The sequence below is a fragment of the Protopterus annectens genome, chromosome 2.part0 (assembly GCF_019279795.1).
Source record: "Protopterus annectens isolate FY-2018-M chromosome 2.part0, PAN1.0, whole genome shotgun sequence".
Classification (NCBI taxonomy): domain Eukaryota; kingdom Metazoa; phylum Chordata; order Ceratodontiformes; family Protopteridae; genus Protopterus; species Protopterus annectens.
In genome coordinates this window covers 584581540-584601797 of record NC_056728.1, presented here as the reverse complement: position 1 = coordinate 584601797, position 20258 = coordinate 584581540, and the positions used below count along the sequence as shown (strand labels likewise).

Here is a 20258-nt window from a genome sequence, read left to right as displayed (position 1 = left end):
TAAAATAGCCACTCCTCTTTTTTTCTGTGTGTGTTCTGAACTAACCAAGACTGTATATTTATTAGTGGCTAATTTATCAATATCCTTTTTCAGGAGATGTGTTTCTTGAAGGAATACTAAGTTGGCCCTATGCAAATTAATGTATCTCATTAAACTTGCCCTTTTACATGGGTTATTCAATCCATTAATGTTTAAAGAAATTCCTTTTAGAGATATCATTTAGCTTTTATAAACATATAAAACATATAATCAGAATAACAATTAACAAAAATAAGTGATATTATATCTCCTCCTTTAGGTGTACCATTAATTATAGCTGTATTTATTGAAAATCTTATGGAATTTTGTATAAGTTTCACTTTTATTTGTAGTGACAATGAGTTTATAAAATGTGATGTGGATGTCGGAACTATATACAAACAACAATAAACAGGTGAAAATAATATTAGGATTAAACATTGCACCCAGCCTGGAGTTAAGAACTCCAACTTTGAGTAGCACATACCACTCAAGTTATCCCCCTATCCTAAGCAGCAGTACCTCAGCTGCCACCAAATTAATTCAATACTAACTATTATTAACTAAAGTTAACCTCATTTAATTAGATTATCTAGTATGACAAAGCTAAACAATTTATAAATCAGCTTCATATAAACAAATAAGAACATTTAGAAACAGTTCATATTACTATGTACATCTATTTTGTATAATACACTCATAATCAAAATAGCATTCTAACAATCTTGATAATGGGAACAGAGAAGAGAGAGAGAGAAAGAAAGAGAGAGAGGAAAAAAAGGGCATATCTATATATTGGTTCATTAAAGTTTGTAAGAATAAGTTCTTATGTTCATTTGGATTCAATAACTTAGGCTATTATGGTTCAGACATTACATATATTAGGGTATTCCTACTTTCTGCCATAGAAATGCAGTTAACAGTTTTAAAAACTCTAAATTACTTGCACCAAAGATTTCTTCTCATACTTATTATTGCCAATTAAATAAAATATTTATACTCATACATAAGTTTTAAAATCATACTGCACAGCAATGTTAATTCCTAGTTATACATAAATCATTGTGATGAAAGCCATCTGTATTTTATATATCTGAACTGCAGCTTTAAAATATGTCACATGACAGTTTCTTCTAAGATATAATCATAATGATACTTGTGCTTGTCAATTAGTTAAGTCAAATGATTTATAACATTATATATGTTTAAATCATAAGTATTTATATACATTAATATGCTGCAGTCATGTAAGCTTTCAAAAACATGAGTATATGTGTTTTACCTTCTATGCCTTCTAAAATATCTCACTTGTTTACTATGGCATACTGAATCATTTAAAATCATTATAACTTTTATATTTTATAAATTACATCTTAAATAAGTAAGTTGTTATAAAGAATAACTCACATTTAGATGTCATAAAGTTCGTTTTTCATCACAAAGTCTCATTTACAGCAGTTCTACTTCCTGAAACAGTGTTCTTCTTAAATCTGCGGTGTCAGTGTGAATTCAGGGGTCAAAGTTCAAAATGACTTCATTCAGCTTCTCTGCGTGTATTCTGAGTGTTGAAGCTTTTAAAACGACTCGAGGACACTATTCACGAGGTAACCCACATCCCAAATTGTCTCCCTTAACATTCTGGCGGGAATTTTAGTAAAAGCAAGTGACTGACATTCATTTAGTAATACAAATGAATCTAAACAGTGCAAAACCTTTGCAAAGTATTTTACAAGTCATTACAGTCTCTATGACAGTGAAACCAAGCCTACAGTTATTTAACATATTATACAACTTATTTTTATATGCCCCATTTCATTTTCTCATACAAATCTTATTATATACATATATCAGTATTATCAGAAGCATATAACTGTATATATAAGAGAGAAAGAGAGAGAGAGAAAGAAAAAGAAAAAGAAGAGAGAAAGAAAAAAAAAGAAAGAGAGAGAGAGAAGAAATAAAAAAAGGAAGCTACAAAGAGTATCTACAAAGATATATTACTTGCTGTTTGTATTAATAAAGTTAAACATAAGACATATTACTTACAACTATTTTAGTTCTAATTATTTGCAATTATATCATGACATATTATTTGAAATCATGTATAAGCAATTAAGTCATGGTATAATATTTAGCAACAGTGTTTAAACAGCATATATAATTTTAAAGAACTAATAAGTTATTATTTCACTTATTCCATATTTTTCATCATACTTCTCTCCTTGGCCTCCCCCACCCCTCATTAAATGCATAGTTTAGAAAGAATGCCATTATTTAAAACAAGAAGAGAAGGAAATGTATCAAATTACTAACCTTAGGTCTCTTTATCACAAAGAGAAACAAGTTGATTCATAGCATGTTATTTGTTCCTCAGAGAGTTTGACTATTTATGAAACAAAAACAGTTCTTTGCACATAAAAAAGTAACTTTGAATAAATCTTTAAAATATTTGTGGCTTTCTGGAGATGCAGTAACTGTATTTGAAGAGTTTAAAAGAAAAAAAATATATAGAACTTGTCATTTGTTTTTTAGTCTTTTTTGCTTCTCTGAAGTCTTCCAAGAAGTTCCTGTTGCCATCCTCTTTAACGGAGGACTTGCCCATTCCATATCTTCTATTTTATCTGATATCTTATTTTTTTTAATACACAGCAAAGCAGAGTCCAAGTCTTCAAAAATTCTAGGGCCATCAGGTAAAAAGATTTTTAGTTTGGCAGGAAATAAAAGGTGAGTTTTGAACTGTGCTTTCTTAAGCTCTCTTATTAATGGCAAAAAAACTTTTCTTTTAGTTATTACCAAGGAAGAATAGTCATTGTCAAAATGCACAGTTGCCTCATTAATTTTTATAGGTGCTTTAGCCCATGCAGTTTTTAATACCATCTCCTTGTCATAAGATGATAAAAATCTTACGATAACTGATCTAGGATACTTTTTATTAGAGTTAAAATTAGATAAGGACCTATGGGCTCTTTCAATACCAAAAGAAAATGCTTCTGACAAGTCTAAAGTTTTGGGAAGCCAAGTATTTAAAAAGGAAGTAATGTTGTTACCTTCTATATTTTCTGGCAGTCCAAAAATCCTAATATTATTGCGTCTAGATCTGTTTTCTAGGTCATCAAGTTTGGATTGTAGGTGTGTGTTCTGTTTCAGTAAAAATTCAATGTTAATTTCTTCTTCCTGGATTCTGTTCTCCATATCATTAACAGTCTCTTCTATACCTGTAATCTGAGCTTTCTGATGTTGCAAGTCTTGATGTAACAAATCCATTTGTTTTGTAGTTTTTTCTATGAAGTTATCAATTTTAGTATCCAGTTTGTCCATTTTGGTTGTTAGTTGCTGAATAGTTGATATCAAAGACTGAAGCTCTTTCTTGATGCTGGAATCCTGACTGTTTGCCTTACTGGAACTCATTCTGAACAGAGGTGATGAAAGAGAAATTTCCAAGATGATTTCTGACAGGAAAATTATTTAAATTTTCTTTCTTTTTTAGATATTATTCAAGAAACTGATATTCCAAACGTATTTAGAAAGAAAATTATTTCATTAGTTGAATTTTAAAGTAATTATTTCCTGTCAGTGCAGTTAAGTTGGTGGAGCTGAAGAAATCTGCTGCTATCCTGTGTTCATCCTTGGCCACACCCCCCCCCCCTCCAGAGCTGCATTTCTGAAAGCAAAGCTGCGAATTTAGCCTTTGAAATAGGAGGAAGTGATTTATTTAATTTGTAAAAACAAAGCTACAAAATTTTTGTTCATTTTTTTTTTTTTTTGGAAAAATCAGGAAAAAGTTGGAAATCCTTTCTAAGACTCTTGTCAGCTTAGAATCTCATCTGGTAGTGCTCATCCAAGCAAGTATTGTAGAAAGATAATATAAATATGAATATACTGACTGTTCTGGTTTCTGTAGTGACTTTAAACATAAAGGAGAGATTTGAACAAAGTCTGACTCAGCCTTTGTGGAAGACTAATTAATTTGACTCAGAGGGCAATAGCTGCAGATCAGACAACCTTCTGACTGAGACAATGGTGACCAGGTAAAGCATCTTCCAGGAAAATAATTTTAATTCTGCAGAAGCTGCAAACTTGAATGAATGTAAAGTCACTTTTTAGCACAAGGGAAAAATGTTGTCTATTAATACTGGTAGTATAAAGTAATATACCTTGGAAGAAGGCCCAGCAGACATTCGGAGAGGCCAAAAATGAGGATTTAAATGTCCTCATAAAAATTCAAAATTAAAGCCAGATCAACTTTATCAGTAGAATGACTGAGTCAAGAACTGAAAATCTGGACTAAACATTTGAAAAAGGAGAAAACAGTAGCAGAGAAAGGATCCTGTCCTTTTGATGTGGTCAAAATGGAGAAATGAGGCCATTTATGTGTTAATGTTTGTTTGACATCTGAGAAGAGAGAATTATTTGCACTGTTCTAGAACAGAAAGTGGGTTGTTGGCCACTCCTGTGAATGGACAAACCATGTGATTATTAAAAGGTGGTAAATGTCCAGATATGTTTTGGCAGATGGGTCAGCTAGGAGGCCTTGAAAGTATACAGAGGTTCAAGCTTCTCCAAGATGTCAGTAGAAGCAGGGAAGGTCATACCTGAGGTCAGTATGAATCTATAAGAATAATTCCTGGATTGTGTTATCTGCTTTCTTTATAAACTTCATGACTAGAGTAAATGTGGAAAATGTAAAGGATTGATGTGGGGCCATTTAAGGACCAAAGCATGCCCAAAACACTCACCAGTGGAGGGACTGAGCAAAAGAAGCTGCTGTGTTAGGCACTGTTAGGGAAGCAAAAGTGGTCACAGCAAGGCTTATTCCTCTGACAGCAAAGTTTTTTTTTTTTTTTTGCCACTGAAAAACTGAAGGATTACTCAAGCGGCATCACCAGGCAGAGCAGAGCTTGTCCACAAGTGAAGTCGTGCTCCTTTGTTTGTAGTTGGCTACTAGAAAGTGACTGGAAGGCACAGTCAATCACAAAAATCTCACAGTGTATCAACAAAGGTGATAAGAATGGGTTCACCCTGTGGTTGATATACCAGACCACTGGTACGTTGTTAAAGAAGATGGTCCTTACACTCTGGGTCAGGGAGTCCTGGAAGCTTTGAAGGTTAATAAGGACTGCCATTTTCTACAGTATGCTAATATGTAGAACTGCTATTGTAGATCTGTGGACACCTTACACTGTTTGCTCTTAATAGTGCTCTCTTTTGTAGGACTGTAGATTCAAGGTAATTGCTTCTGTGGAAACCGCACTATGGAAGGGACTGCCACCAAGAGGCTGGCCAAATGCAGTCACTATTTTAGATTTTTTCCCCAAGGTTTTGAAATCCACAAAAGATGGAGCAAGGGATCTACAGCTGACCTACAGGACTCTTTGGGTCCACTGTAGCTAACATCTTTTATTGATACCTGGCACATGGAATCATGGGAACATCAGCTGCCATGAGACCCAGTACTTTGGAGAGAAAGATGGACAGATATTTACTGAACATCCAGGACTACTGCAACCTTGTTCTGAAGGAACTGTATCCCGTCCATTGGAAGATATACTCCATATGTTAAAGTGTAGAAACTGCAACCACTAAACATAAACAGCTGGGATAGGTTTAAGTGGGACTTCACAAGATTCACTTTAATTCCAAGAGAGTGGAAAAACTTCAGTACAGATTCCCAAACTGACAACAGATCCAAATAGATGTAAAAGCTAGGAGACAGCCATTCAAATAAGGGCAAATATGGGTTCTCTACAGCATTTATCTGACTGTCATGATACTGTTCTCAATGGTTTAGACTATTTTAAAGGCTGTGTTAAAGGCTTGATGCAAAGCAGAAGGAATCCATACGCTGTGTGTTGGGTAACAACACTATCATAATCATCAGAAGGCAAAGTGTCGGGACCACTAATTCAATTGTGCATGCATGTGTGTGTGTGTGTGTGTGTGTGTGTGTGTGTGAGTGTGTGTGTGTGTGTGTGAGTGTGTGTGTGTGTGCGCACACACACACAAGCAGACATACAAATAAATATATGTGGATCTTCAAGAACTGCACATAAATGCAAACTTAATCTTAGTTATTTATGTTTGTGTTGAATAATGGATGTTCAGACAGAAGGTCTTTCTTTAAACACCCAAAATACCTATTGCTGTTCTCTCTATCTCCAGCTCCAGTAACAGTATCTAGAATATGTAGGTGAGTTAGGTATTTTTATTTCTAATTTCCCACGATTTTTAGGGTAAATTCTGTAAAGGAATGGGTATACTTGCATAGTCAAAAGATAATGACTCCAATCCCACGGGAAATACTTTAGAACATCCTGTAAAGAGGCGACAGCATGGTGCAAACAATATTATATTTATTGATGATTTATCACTTCTACCTGGCACTGAAGTAGCAATGCCCTATATCAACTTACCTGTGGATAAACAGAAATAAAACACCAGTGTTTGGGAAAGAAGAAGTGTGCATTTCAGGAAATGCACCAAATGTTTACTTTATAGAAACACACACACACACACACACACACACACACACACACACACACACACACACACACACACACACACACTTTTGTGAGTAAGCAATTTTCACTGTGTACAGCATGTACAATGAGCAAAAAACTGTTTCACATGAAGGTGTACTGATTTTGTGACTTACATTTCCTTACAATAATACAAGATAAACTCATCAGGCAAAGTTTTTAATAATTTATTATTTACAAAAATGATGCTATACAAGAGATTGTAATCTAGAAAATATATATTAATTGAAGAATTTGATTTGAATAGGGTTGACAAACAATAATAGTAATTCAATCACTGTAAACATTATTCAGCAATTCTTTCAACATTGCATATTATATAAACTAAAGCAAATAGTGTAAGCAAAACATTTAACACTTTAATACTTAATGAGTGCTAAAAAAAAAAAAACAGTCTTCTTCAAAAAAAAGCTGAAACAGCTTATGTCCACCGGAGCTTCTTGCAACCCCCCTTCCCTTTATGAAACTTATAAAGCAGTACTGAATCTCAACAATCAAAACAGGATTACGCTGTGAAATTCATTCTTGGTTTAACTAGAACTATGTGCTATAGTAACTGAATTTAGCTACTTATGTGCATCCTGAAAACATTATCGACAATATTTGTTTTCATTTGTCCAAGAGGGCACGCATGTACTTTCTTTTCAAACATCACTAAATGCTGAATATACGCTGTCTGCAGTAACCATGTAACACTATGTGTGACATTCTTGGCAAAAGTGACATATTTTCAGGGTTCCTTAGATCAACACAGGCATTTGATTAACAAATAAAGCCACTGTATAGAATTAAATAAATTGCACACACATGCTGCTAACAAATCCTGGGTATGTTTAAATCAGTCATGTCTTAAGACCTCATATCACCGTTATTGCCTGTGCTGTGCACACACCCTCCACTTAACATATAAAGGAATAACAGAAAACAAAGAGAAAGATAGAGTAAAATAATATAAATGCAGTGCTTTACTGAAAAGTTCAAGAACAGTGAAACTCTGACAACCATGTGTTTTCTTTTTATACATTGGACATTCTCCAGATTTCCTGTAGTTTTTAGGAAATTTATAGTACTGTTCATGGAAAGTCATATCACGCAATGTATGAGTTACAGGTATTCCTATTTGTGTTATAAAGAAATTCTGCAAACTGAGAGGGTACGGTGGGTTTTGTACTGTAATGGAGTTTGAAGTTTAGCATGACATGCGGATCTGTTTAATCAATAGCTCACTAAATAAAGCAGGTATAACTGTTGAGAGGAACAATGTAATAAAGATATCTGAAAGCTACCTATTTAAATAAATAAGCATTACGCAGCCAGTATGTACTGCGCTGCCTATTATAAATGGCAGTAAGACATGAATCAATTACAGTAGAAAAGCTGCTACATTTTAAAAGCAGCTTAAAGCAAACACATATAAAATTCTCCAGAGTATGCTGAGTCATGGTCATAAATTCACATTTGTTTCAGACCGTCTGCAAATTAAGTTGTATATAAATGTGATCAATGCAACATTTAAAATACGTGAGGTGGGTGATGTAAGAGCAATAAACCAAACTCTAATTCCAAGATTTTAACATTGATTTGGCAAAACTACTAAGCCAAATGTGTGTGTGCTCAAAGTGTATACACACATGTGCACTCACACACACACACACACACACACACACACACACACACACACACACACACACACACACACACACACACACACACACTCACATACACACACATGGGCACTAAAGACAAAGTAAATTAAATCTACTTAGTGCAAAACAATGATAAACACCGTCAGTGAAACATTTTAAATTGCATTCATACCGGTAAGTATTGTGAAACACTGACACTAGACAAGTGAGGTGTGGATTCAGTGCTACATTCCAAAGCTGTTTGCCTTTTATTTAAATATTATAGGCTCTTCTTTTCATCTCCTACTTGGCATCCATCTTTCAACACTCTGGCAAACAACCTATTGACCAGCTTGCCTGCCTTTCAAATGCATACAAAAACAGCAGATGTAAATAATGCCTATGTGTATATAACAGTAGGCCATCACTAGAGGTACTTCTGCCGGGAATAGCCTATTCAACTACTCTGGATAACTGGGACTTGATTTATTGGTCTTGGCCTGCTGAAGTACTCCTTCCAGACAGAAAATGTGAGCATTATGTCAACTACCTGTAGCGATTCATGTGACTGCCATGGTTAGAGGTGGGAGTGCTTGTTTATTTCATGGGACTGTACAATATTCAAATTGTTCATCAGAGTATTTCCGAGTGGTGGACTGAAGAATGCAGTCAGACAATGATTAGCTTTGTTGTTTCACAGCTCTGTATGTAAGTATGCATTTATATATCTAAACAGGATCAACAGATTGTTTTAATCATAGTTGTTAAACTGTTTCTGTTACAATATCATATACTGGCATTCAGCATTAGTTTAGCTGCATAAAAGCGTGAATGCTCATGTAATTATGATAACAGCATAGACAGCAAGCTCGGTATTCTCTATGCATATGGCCCTGTTTGTCAAGGCTATCACATGCTCGGCCTGCTTAGTTAACAGAGTAAACAGTGTTTTTCTTGTGTAATTGTAGGATATCTTAAGCTGTTCGGTGCAGAACTTGTTTCTTTTCTAAAATAAGAGCAGTACTGAGATGTGTAACTACACTCTGTTGAAGTTCAGTCTGCAACAAAACTGGTCAATGCCTGTCACTTGGTAATCTAGCTGGCACGATTGTATCATGCTGTTGCATCTTACAAATCAAGATGAGACTTAAAGATGGAAATTTCTGTCCCTGCACTGGTTTATCACATTACCAGTGTTCAGCAACCATAAAAAACAGCTCATATGCTTATTCCCCACCAAAAACAACACCAACCTTGGCATTTTAAGTATTTCTGGAATACTCCATAGGTAAAAAATGTAGTTGTTCAGCATAATTAGGAAATATCTACCAAGTAATACCTTCAGCACTTCAGTAAACTTAAAGTAACTATTTTGTTTTTTGGATTACTTGTTCTGACATAAACAGTTCAGCAATATCCAACAGCCTCAAACTAAATGCCTGCCTATTACTGTCAAAAGGATGAGCTCGTGTAACTTCTAAACAAAATAAACATGATTTTGCTGCTGCTTTCATATCAGTCATAACCTAGATGGCTCAACCCATTCCTATAACCAAACCCTACTTGCGCAAGACATTTATACTCAAAGGAACTTCTTAGATACTGCTGCCTGGAAACCAGCATCTCTGTCTTATATAAATTTTGTTGCATATTACTTTTCATTTCTACCATTTTGTAACACTACCACATTGCAACACTACTAACTGAAACCTACTTAAAAAATTGCTACACTTACGCTCTCATCATATGCAAAAAAGCATCTTCAGTTTCCAGATCTCATACCAGCATTGTTCACTTGAAACCATCATCATGACCTACAGAATACATCCTTGCTTAGGTATCCATACCATATGAATTTCAAAGGAGGCCCTGGTCATTGCCATTTTGAAGAAATAGTCTATAACATCTCTTGCAAAACTGATGCCATTTTAGATGTTTAACAAATCAGCTTTTATCCAATGTAGTTGAATTGCATTAGAGTCACACAGCAATTTTGTGAATAGCTGAAACCATCCCCAGAACTTGCTAGGTAAGTAGGGAACTCAAATAGATTGCCAAGCCTTTCTGCTGCATTAAACACACACACACACACACACACACACACACACACACACACACACACACACACACCTCGAGATAATTTACATACACCAGTTCTACTGCATGCCTATGGGATATGGAAAACAGAGTACCTGGAGAAAACACTCTTGAACACAAGAAGGACATGCATTCAGAAGACACCCCATCTGAGAAGCAAACTGGGGAATCTTTTGTTGCAAGGCAACTATAGTGGTCACCACAACACTGTGCTACTATTCAATTTAGTATCATGGTAAAGTGATTTAATTATATGATGAGATCCAAATACATTTTGTATTATTTTACAAGGTTTCATTATATGAAAAGATCCAAATAAAGTTTGTATCACGTCACATAAATTTACTCTAAAAAAAAAAAAAAAAAAACAACAAGCATATTTCAAGAAATGAAAAGCATTGAAAAACAGGTGGTAAGCAATATTGTCATATTTTCCATTAACAGCCACCAGATATGGATTTAATTTGCAAAAAGGGTATACATTTTTTAATAATGGGTTTAATTAGAAGAAAGGAAGTGGGATGTTGAACTGCACTTTAGCCCTGTGCTGAAGCAAGTAGATTTCTGACAGCATCTGCAAATATTATAGATATTCGAAAGGTATTACCTACTTGGCTTTTTAAATCAAACTCACAATATTTGCATCCCATACTGTATAATGGTTCAGGAATGCACAATTCCCACAGGGTTTTTAACAATCCTAAATTATAACTGAAACCAGTAAAGCAGCAACAAGTGGGCGTATCCTAAAAGTGAGAAAAAAAGTGGTGCAAGGGAAATGGTCTTACATTTCAAAATACCTATGAGTCAGAAACTATAATGGTAATTCTAAATACTGATCTCCTCAGTTACCGGAAACATTGCAACCAAAGAAGAATGCAGCCTAGCTGAGCTAATAGTCCATCACAGCCTAGCTTAGATAATTGTCCATCACAGTCTAGTGAGATAATCGTCCATCACATTGTACTGCTCTGCCTCATAAGCATGCATGTGCATTCACACATGCACACTCACGCACACAAACTCACACGCATGGGCAATTAGAAATTCCACAGTTTTCCATTAGGCTTAAATAATTGCACAAATAATATGCTTCAAGGTGATATTGGCTTAGTTTCTAAATCCAGTGGTAGTGGACTTGCAAACTACTGCATACAGTAACATGCAAAAATGTCAGTGCTTGAGATCTGTTTCTGCTTCACAGGTTCTTGGCAAAAATAAATAAATAAATAAATAAAATAAAAAAATCCTCTTGGTGAGCTCATATTCTCACACATCTCACTTAATCTCTTAATGGTGTATTTCTAATAAAAGTGGCACATACTGAGACTGGGGTATTTCTAACAAAAGTGGCACATAGCGGAACAAGGATTATTGGTGTCTTTCATTACTTAACTGGATAATAAAATCAAATACATAATCAATAAACAAGTGAAAGATATTTTACTTACAAACATAATACTTTAGTTGTGGGATTAGGCATACTGGACCTCAGTCTTGAGACACATTTGGAGCCTTCTCTGTCTGCTTAGACTAGCTTGCCAAGAAATGGACTGTATTGATAAGTTGTGATAATAGTTCAATGACTGCAGTAAGCAAGCAAAACCCTGCAATGTTCTAACTCCAAAAGATCCACTGAAATCCAGTAACTGCATATCACACCTTTAAACAGATAACTGTATATATAAACAAATGTGAAAACTAATTACACACAAACTCAAAAGTTTTTTTTTATGTGTGTGTTGGGGGATGGGTAAACAAAATAAAGGTTAAGAACATCCTTCAGCTTTGAAGGCCGGCTATGTATTCAAAGCTGCTTAAATGACTGACACAAAAAGAAGTCGCAACTGGATGCACCACAGTACTGCAAAACACAGAATGGGTAGTGATCTGTGAGACCATCCCAAAGGCCTTCATTACCTAAAAAAAGATAAATGTTGTGTCACTGAAGCATTCCTAGAGCAAGTTACTACCACTGCAGCATTCACAAACTGTCAAATATTGCATTCATTCTTAACCATTCTGTGTTTCACATCAGGTTATGAAAGATCTGTGGCTTTCTCTTTCATAGATATGCATTGGTAATACTCCAACATCTTTTAACTTATACTGTTATAACAGACTTATTAAATGGTAGCTTGGGCATTTGATTTGTGCTTTATAGTGTGATGTTACAAACGTAATTCAGACAGATTCTGCCCTTGATTTTGTTCTGTTAGGCAGTCTCTAAAGTTTCTTCTTCTAACTTAATTACAGTAAATATTCTGAACCACATAACAACAGTCACCCTTATTAAGTGCCAGTCCTTAGAGGCTGAGGCAGCAAACATCAAACTTTTTTAAAGGCCCTTGTTCAGAAGTTTGCAGCCACTTTAGTTTATCTTAGGTTTTATAAAATAAAGCACTCTTTTGTCCATATAACAGTATAATTAGCAGCTAAAACCAGAACCAGAAAAGTTCATGGCTGATGAAAAATAATGTTCTGTCAAGAACACACATCATTGCACAGCTAAGCTTTCGGTATGGAAGCACTTTTTCTTCTTTTCATGCCATCACATCTACAAATCTGAATCGCAGGGGACTGGACTGGATGCCACTGAGGGACCATCTGTCACTTCCATAGGATTAGTGTACGATTTGGGTACTGGTTTAGTAATATGTGGCTTCGGATTTTTAGTGAAGTACTTGTTTGCTGTTACGTTCTGCCTTTCAACACAGAAGTGAGCGAAGCTAAGTGCCAAAGAGAACCCTCCAATAAGTTCCAAGCAGCTGCCGATAAAGCCCACGACAAGGGCATAGCTTGTCTGTATGCTTCCATTGGGTGCACTTGAGCTAGAGATAGCATTGATCTGGTTGGTGTACCAGGACTGGGGAATAAGACTGAGCACCCCAGAAATAAAGATCACGATGCCTCCAAGTCCAGCAAACAGGTAGTTGGGTTTACTTCTCCAGCAGCGAATTCCAAGGGAAGCTAAGATTATACCTATAGTCGTCACTCCCAAAGAAGCCAGCATTAGACCACGGGCTACCTGGATCACCAAAGTCTGAAAGTAAGCATCGTCTGTAACTCCACATGTGCGTTTGTGGGTGCTTTCATACTCCTGACAGATGTCCCATATTCCCTGATAGCTCACCTGGTCAGCAGAGGCACCGGAAAAGTTTCTTATGTCTCGCCATCCTGGGGCCACTGTGCAGACCAACGCCAGGACGAGCCCACAGGGGGCACATACAATTCCGATGATCATAACCACTGGGGTTTGCATGGTGGGTGGCTAAGGCAACAAACCAAAGCTGTTTAATCGACTGTTATCGCTGTCCTGGATTTTTCGGAAACGGTGTCAGAACCTTGTCATTTCTAACCTGAAACTTTTGAACTGGCACTAAAAACTAAGCCTCAGTGCGTCTCACACCAACACAAACGTGTACCACCCACCGTGGGCTGGGCTTGACTAAGCAAACACCTGGTATTTGCAAAGGCTTCCCTGAAATGAAAGAGAAGGATTCAATACCTGATTACGTGCTAGACTGGGAGGATGAAGACAACAACCTGTTTGTTTATTGCCTTCTGTTTTAATAATTATACAAAGAGAAGGAATGGCAAGCTCAAATGTATGTAATTTTTAACTACGGAGTGCGCTTTCGTGAACGTAAACTGCAAGTTACACTTTGTTAAAAACGCCTTTTTGTCTGTGTGTATGTTTGTAAGTGACCGGTAGTCATGATGAAATCGGTGTTTCTGAAAGATCAGACTTCAGCAAGTGGGAAAAGAGGGCTCTAGATGCCAAGAAACTGGGAAAACAGCCACTTTATTTAACACGTTTCCTTGCTGGCGAGTTTAAAATCAGCACTTAACAAGAAACACAACTTTGCTCGGCTCCTGCTATACTGTGTTTTTTGTTTGTTCATTTTCGGAGTACCCATTCGATTCCAACGGGGAAAGACAAGAGTGTTACCATGCATAGAAAGTAGTCTTAAGTGGTCCATCCAGGGCCGGTGCTAGCATTTTGGGGGCCCCCAGCAAGGTTCAAGTTGGGGGCCCTACTCAAGAGAACATAAAGGGTGACCACATTGCCATTGCACCACCTCCTTCCATGTCAAGCTCATCCAGCACCATTTAACCACTAGTGTCACTACATTCAGATCATTAATTTATGTGCCAAGCCACAGAATGGCATTTAGTACCAAGGTTACATTATGATAAACTTCTGTACTACAGTAGGTAGCTAATGACAGGTATACACATTGACTGACACTTAATACCAATGTTGCATTAAGACAACCCCCTGCACCACAGCAAGGTAGCTACTCACAGGTGTGCACACACTGACTAGCATTTAGTGCTAATGTTGCAATCCTGATAAACCCCTGTACCACAGCAAGGTAGCGACATAGGTGCACATGACAAGGTAGCAACTTACAGGTGCACACACTGACTGGCATCGAGTACCAATGTGACATTATGAAACCCCTGTACCACAGCAAGGTTGCCACTCACAGATGCAGACACTGACTGCATACTCAACTGCCCAGATTTTCAAAGAATGTCCAGATGTGACTCTTGTTTGGTCTGTTCCTCAATTTAGAGTTTTCTGGATTTTTTGTGGAAAATCATTGAGGACTGAATTCATTAAATGACAGGCATTAATGTGCTTATAGTGTGTGTGGCCCCACATTAAAAAACTTCAGGCAAACATTGAACACTGCAACATTCTCACAGCCACTAACTACTCTCCCAACATTGGGCTTTTTAAACAATGTACAGGCACCAGCATATTCCAAGGTACATAATCCAAACAGCCAAAAATAACTCAGAACAAACTGTAAGACTAGGGATATTTAAACAGTACTATAACCCTCAACAGAACAGTATTTGCATTAGCATGCATTAAGATACGAGTACATTCTGCAGAACCCCCACCCCCACCAGCCGATGCACAATAATCCTGGATAAAGTAAAAACCAAAAACATAGGCGTAGCATTAACAATGTGCTTATAGTGTGTGTGGCCCCACATTAAAAAACTTCAGGCAAACATTGAACATTGCAACATTCTCACAGCCACTAACTACTCTCCCAACATTGGGCTTTTTAAACAATATACAGGCGCCAGCATATTCCAAGTTACATAATCCAAACAGCCAAAAATAACTCAGAACAAGCTGTAACACTAGGGATATTTAAACAGTACTATAACCCTCAACAGAACAGTATTTGCATTAGCATGCATTAAGATATGAGTACATTCTGCAGAATTCCCCACCCCCCACCAGCCGATGCACAATAATCCTGGATAAAGTGAAAACCAAAAACATAGGCGTAGCATTAACAATGTGCTTATAGTGTGTGTGGCCCCACATTAAAAAACTTCAGGCAAACATTGAGCACTGCAACATTCTCACAGCCACTAACTACTCTCCCAACATTGGGCTTTTTAAACAATGTACAGGCGCCAGCATATTCCAAGTTACATAATCCAAACAGCCAAAAATAACTCAGAACAAGCTGTAACACTAGGGATATTTAAACAGTGCTATAACCCTCAACAGAACAGTGTTTGCATTAGCATGCATTAAGATATGAGTACATTCTGTAGAACCCCCCCCCCCCGATGCGCAATAATCCTGGATAAAGTGAAAACCAAAAACATAGGTGTAGCATTAACAATGTCCTAGTACATGACCCCCATTAAAAATTCTCCAGTCAAACATTGAACACTGCAACATTCTCACAGGTCCTAACCACACTCCCAAACTTTCAACATATTAAGTACAGACAACGAAAATGTTGCAGTCATTGCATCAATGATTAGAACATTGCAGTTATATGCAATAGTAGTGTAACAAGGTTTGCATTAGTATACATTCAAAACATCTATGCCTTCAGCAGCAACATACTCACAGCTGCAAACTGCCCTCCCAACATTATGCATTTTAAGCAACGTACATGCCCCATCAACCTCCTAACCTCTCAGCACAATTCAAACAGCCAAAAAAATTGCAGAACAAGATGTACAGCAGGGATAGTGTAAAACAGTACTATAAACCTAGATAGCAGAACAGTGTTTAACAAATGTGTAAAAAAACTCAAAACCTACTACAAATTCAGTTGACAATCTACCAACAGTTTCAAAAAGTAGCAGTTGAAGCCAGTTCTTATCCTGAATACTTAAAAGATCCATTACTGAGCAGTACACATGTCAACCATCTGGAAAATATACATTATACCCTTGCACAAAGGTGGAAGCTTGAACAAACTTAAATTATAGGCAAGAGCAATTCTTCCCCCACTACATAAACTCCTAGAGGAATGCATTCATTCTCAACCAATATTTTTTACTTGCCACTTACCCCATACGCCTAAGACTTAGACAGCAGCATCTCACAAGACTGCCCACCTATCCCTGCTTTAGCCCACAAGACTGCCCACCTATCCCTGCTCTAGCCAACTACAATATCCTTCTCTGTCCCATTATTTATCTCCCCTCCGTTTCGTCACCCCATCCCATTCTCTCTACCGTTTACACATACAGCATAGATACTGCCAAAACAAAATCCTCTTGCTCCAAATAAGTTATACACTCTCCTAACCAATGGGCAATCAAAATTAAATATATATTACACTTCACATTCCCTTATGTTGTCCCTCATATAAACAGAAGCCAAATTATTTTACATATTTCTAGCACATGTACTAAAAAGCATTTCTCCCTGGGCATCTACTGAAAATGGGTTCTATCCCAGACTATCCAGAAAACAAATGTAAAATAAGTAAAGTAAAACTGGTATAACCACAGCCCCTCACCCCCCCATCCTCTTACCACCAGCGCACGGACATAAAACGAAACTGGTACAACCACAACCTGACCCCCACCCTCTTAGGACAAAAATTCTACACAATACCAAAATAAAACTAATACAACCACAGCCCCAAAATAAAACTGGTACCACTACAGTCCTCACCCCCCCAAACCTCCTAGCACAAAAACTGTACACAAAACCAAAATAAAACTAATGCAACCACAGCCCACACTCCCAGAACCTCTTAGCACAAGAAATATTCACAAACACAAGAAATATGAACAAAAAACAATCACCCACCCCCACAAAAAATAAAGTTAAAACTAAACCCAAAAACTTACCTTTTTTGCTTTCCACAGAAGGCTGCTTCCAATACTCTGCTCCCTCTTCACGACTGAAGGCTCACCTGCTCTGCTTACCTTCCTCAGACCACTCAGTCCCTTTAAAGTTGCCCTTAAAAGGACAGTTTAAAAAGAGTATAATCCAGAAACCACGACCGCTGCAAAGGCTTGATCCACCGCTGATCGTTCCTGCTGTCCATCTTCACTCTTGTCCAAACCCCGCTCGATCACTCTGCTGCTGCTAAGAAACACTCCTCTGTTGAAAAACAAGACAAGTGATCCTTATTAGCTGCAGGTGCCTTTTTAAAGGCAGTTTGTGCAGGAAGTGATTTGCAAGGACCAATCAGGTCCTTGCTTCATCACTTCCTACTTAAAAAAAAAAAAAAAAAAAACAAGGACTTAGTTCGCAGGCTGCTGTAGCCAATCAGATCCCTTGTTTCAGCGAGCAGACCTGATTGAGTGCAGCTTGCCAGCCAATCAAAAAAAAAAAAAAACGGAAATGCAGTTTGAATTTTCGCGACGACGGAGCAGCTAGACATCCACGAGGAGCCGAGCCGAAGTAAAGTAAACACCAGTCGGACCATCAGAGTAACCCATGGATGCTGACGACGGAGCAGCTAGACATCCATGAGGAGCCGAGCCAAAGCAACGTAAATGCCGGTCGGACCATCGGGGCCCTTATTTGCGGGTAAGTAATCGGGGGCTCCCCGCGGCCGTGGGTTTTGCAGGTGCCTAGCGCCGGCTATGGGTCCATCAGAATCCTCCCATCCACCAATATTTAGCCAATAATCAGGTAATCTTTCCATTGTGGTAACCTGTGTAGCTATCAACCTCTTGCCTCCAAATCCAGAAATAATCAGAACAATCGACGGCACTTAAAATAATAGTACTATTAACTTAAGTAGCTGACAGAGTAAGAGAACGTGAAAGCTTTTTCTGGAGTAAAATAATTAACTCTAATTATTTTCCTTGTTTATTGAATGTAATCCACTGCCTTTTCTTCCAGAAATTAAGTTTTATGAGGGCTTAAGTGGGACAGAACAAAACATGAAGTCCAGATCAGGGACTTTTGTGAAAATCAGGCACAACTGAGAGGTGTGGTAACATGTTATCCATTCAATAAAATCTTTTAGCCTGGGCATACTGGAGGTGGCTGACTATGGCAGTGTTTAACAAACCTAGGTCTATTTACAGAATGGTTACATGTAGAAAACTAATGGAGGGTAGGAAGGAAAATTCTGTAGCAGGTGTAAAGGTAGTGGGGGCTGACTGTACAAACCTTATACACCATTAAACAGTTTTAGCCTTCCAACCCTTCCGTGTCTCCTCCTCTACTAGCCCAAGGACATCTGTAGTGCCTTACACTCCCAGCTTTGCTAGAGAAAGCAGAAAAGTAAAGGGGAGGATTCCTTTTCACTTCATAGTGCCATTATCCTTGCAGTGTATCAGGTCATTCTGTTTGTTTGGTTACCACTCATCTGTCTTGGTCCTTGCTTGTACAAAAGGATGAATAGGTGGGTGTCCAGCTTAGCCTCAGGTTGGTAGACCAATTACAGCTCTTGCAGGTCTTTCTTGTGTCTTTGACTCCATCCAGTCACTTTTCATTAACCCACACACCTATACCCACCTGCCTTATTCCAACTATATCCTATTCCAGTGTTTCTGAGCCCCAAAAGCCTTTCTGTGTTGGAGGGAAGCCTTCTAGCTTATCAGTGGAAGTGGTAAGCACTAGCTAGCCCATCTACCAAAAGAGTGGTTTCTGGCACAGAAATTGTACTTTATTGGCCATTTGGGCAGTTTTTCAATCTCTTTCAACTTTCTGGTTTAAAAGCCTGTGTTTGCACTTGTTTCCCACCTTTCCTGTAAACTAGTCTAGTCCAGATACAGATTTGCTGTATCCAGGACTGCTTGCAAGCTTCTGAGCCCCCAAGCCTTTTTGTGTTGGAGGGAAGCCTTCTAGCTTATCAGTGGGAGTGGTAAGCACTAGGTTGTCTATCTCCCACAAGAGTGGTTTCTGGCCCAGAAATTGTAGTTTATTGGCTTTTTGCGCAGTAGTTCCATCTCTTTCAACTTTCTGGTTTAAAAGCCTGTGTTTGCGCTTGTTTCCCACCTTTCCTGTAACTAGTCTAGTCCAGATACAGATTTCCTGTATCTAGGACTGTTTGTAAGCTTCTGAGCCCCCAAGCCTTTTTGTGTTGGAGGGAAACCTTCTAGCTTATCAGTGGGAGTGGTAAGCATTAGGTAGCCTATCTACCACAAGAGTAGTTTCTGGACCAGAAATTGTAGTTTATTGGCCATTTAGCAGTTTTTCCATCTCTTTCAACTTTCTGGTTTAAAAGCCAGTGTTTGTGCTTGTTTCCCACCTTTCCTGTAACTAGTCTAGTCCAGATGCAGATTTGCTGTATCCAGGACTGTTCGTAAGTTTCTGAGCCCCCAACCATTTCTGTGTTGGAGGAAGCCGTCTAGCTTATTAGTGGGAGTGGTAAGTACTAGTAGCCTATCTACCACAAGAGTGGTTTCTGGCCCAGAAATTGTAGTTTATTGGCCGTTTTTCCATCTCTTTCAACTTACTGATTTAAAAGCCTGCATTTGCGCTTGTTTCCCATCTTTCCTGTAACTAGTCTAGTCCAGATTCAGATTTGCTGTATCCAGGACTGTTTGTAAGCTTTTGAGCCCCCCACGCCTTTTTGTGTTGGAGAAAAACCTTCTAGCTTATCAGTGGGAGTGGTAAGCGCTAGGTAGCCTATCTGCCACAAGAGTGGTTTCTGGCCCATAAATTGTAGTTTATTGGCCGTTTGGGCAGTTTTTCCATCTCTTTCAACCTCCTGGTATAAAAGCTCATATT

The 20258-nt window shown here is 37.8% G+C and overlaps 1 protein-coding gene across 1 annotated transcript; it reads right to left on the bottom strand.

Annotated features, from left to right (window-relative positions):
• Positions 1-6724: 6724 nt before the first annotated feature.
• Positions 6725-13663, bottom strand: CLDN23 (claudin 23). The gene has a single exon (XM_044060951.1). It carries the CDS (start codon positions 13536-13538, stop codon positions 12834-12836), a length of 705 nt encoding a protein of 234 aa, XP_043916886.1. The 5' UTR covers positions 13539-13663; the 3' UTR covers positions 6725-12833.
• Between the last annotated feature and the right edge of the window lie 6595 nt (positions 13664-20258).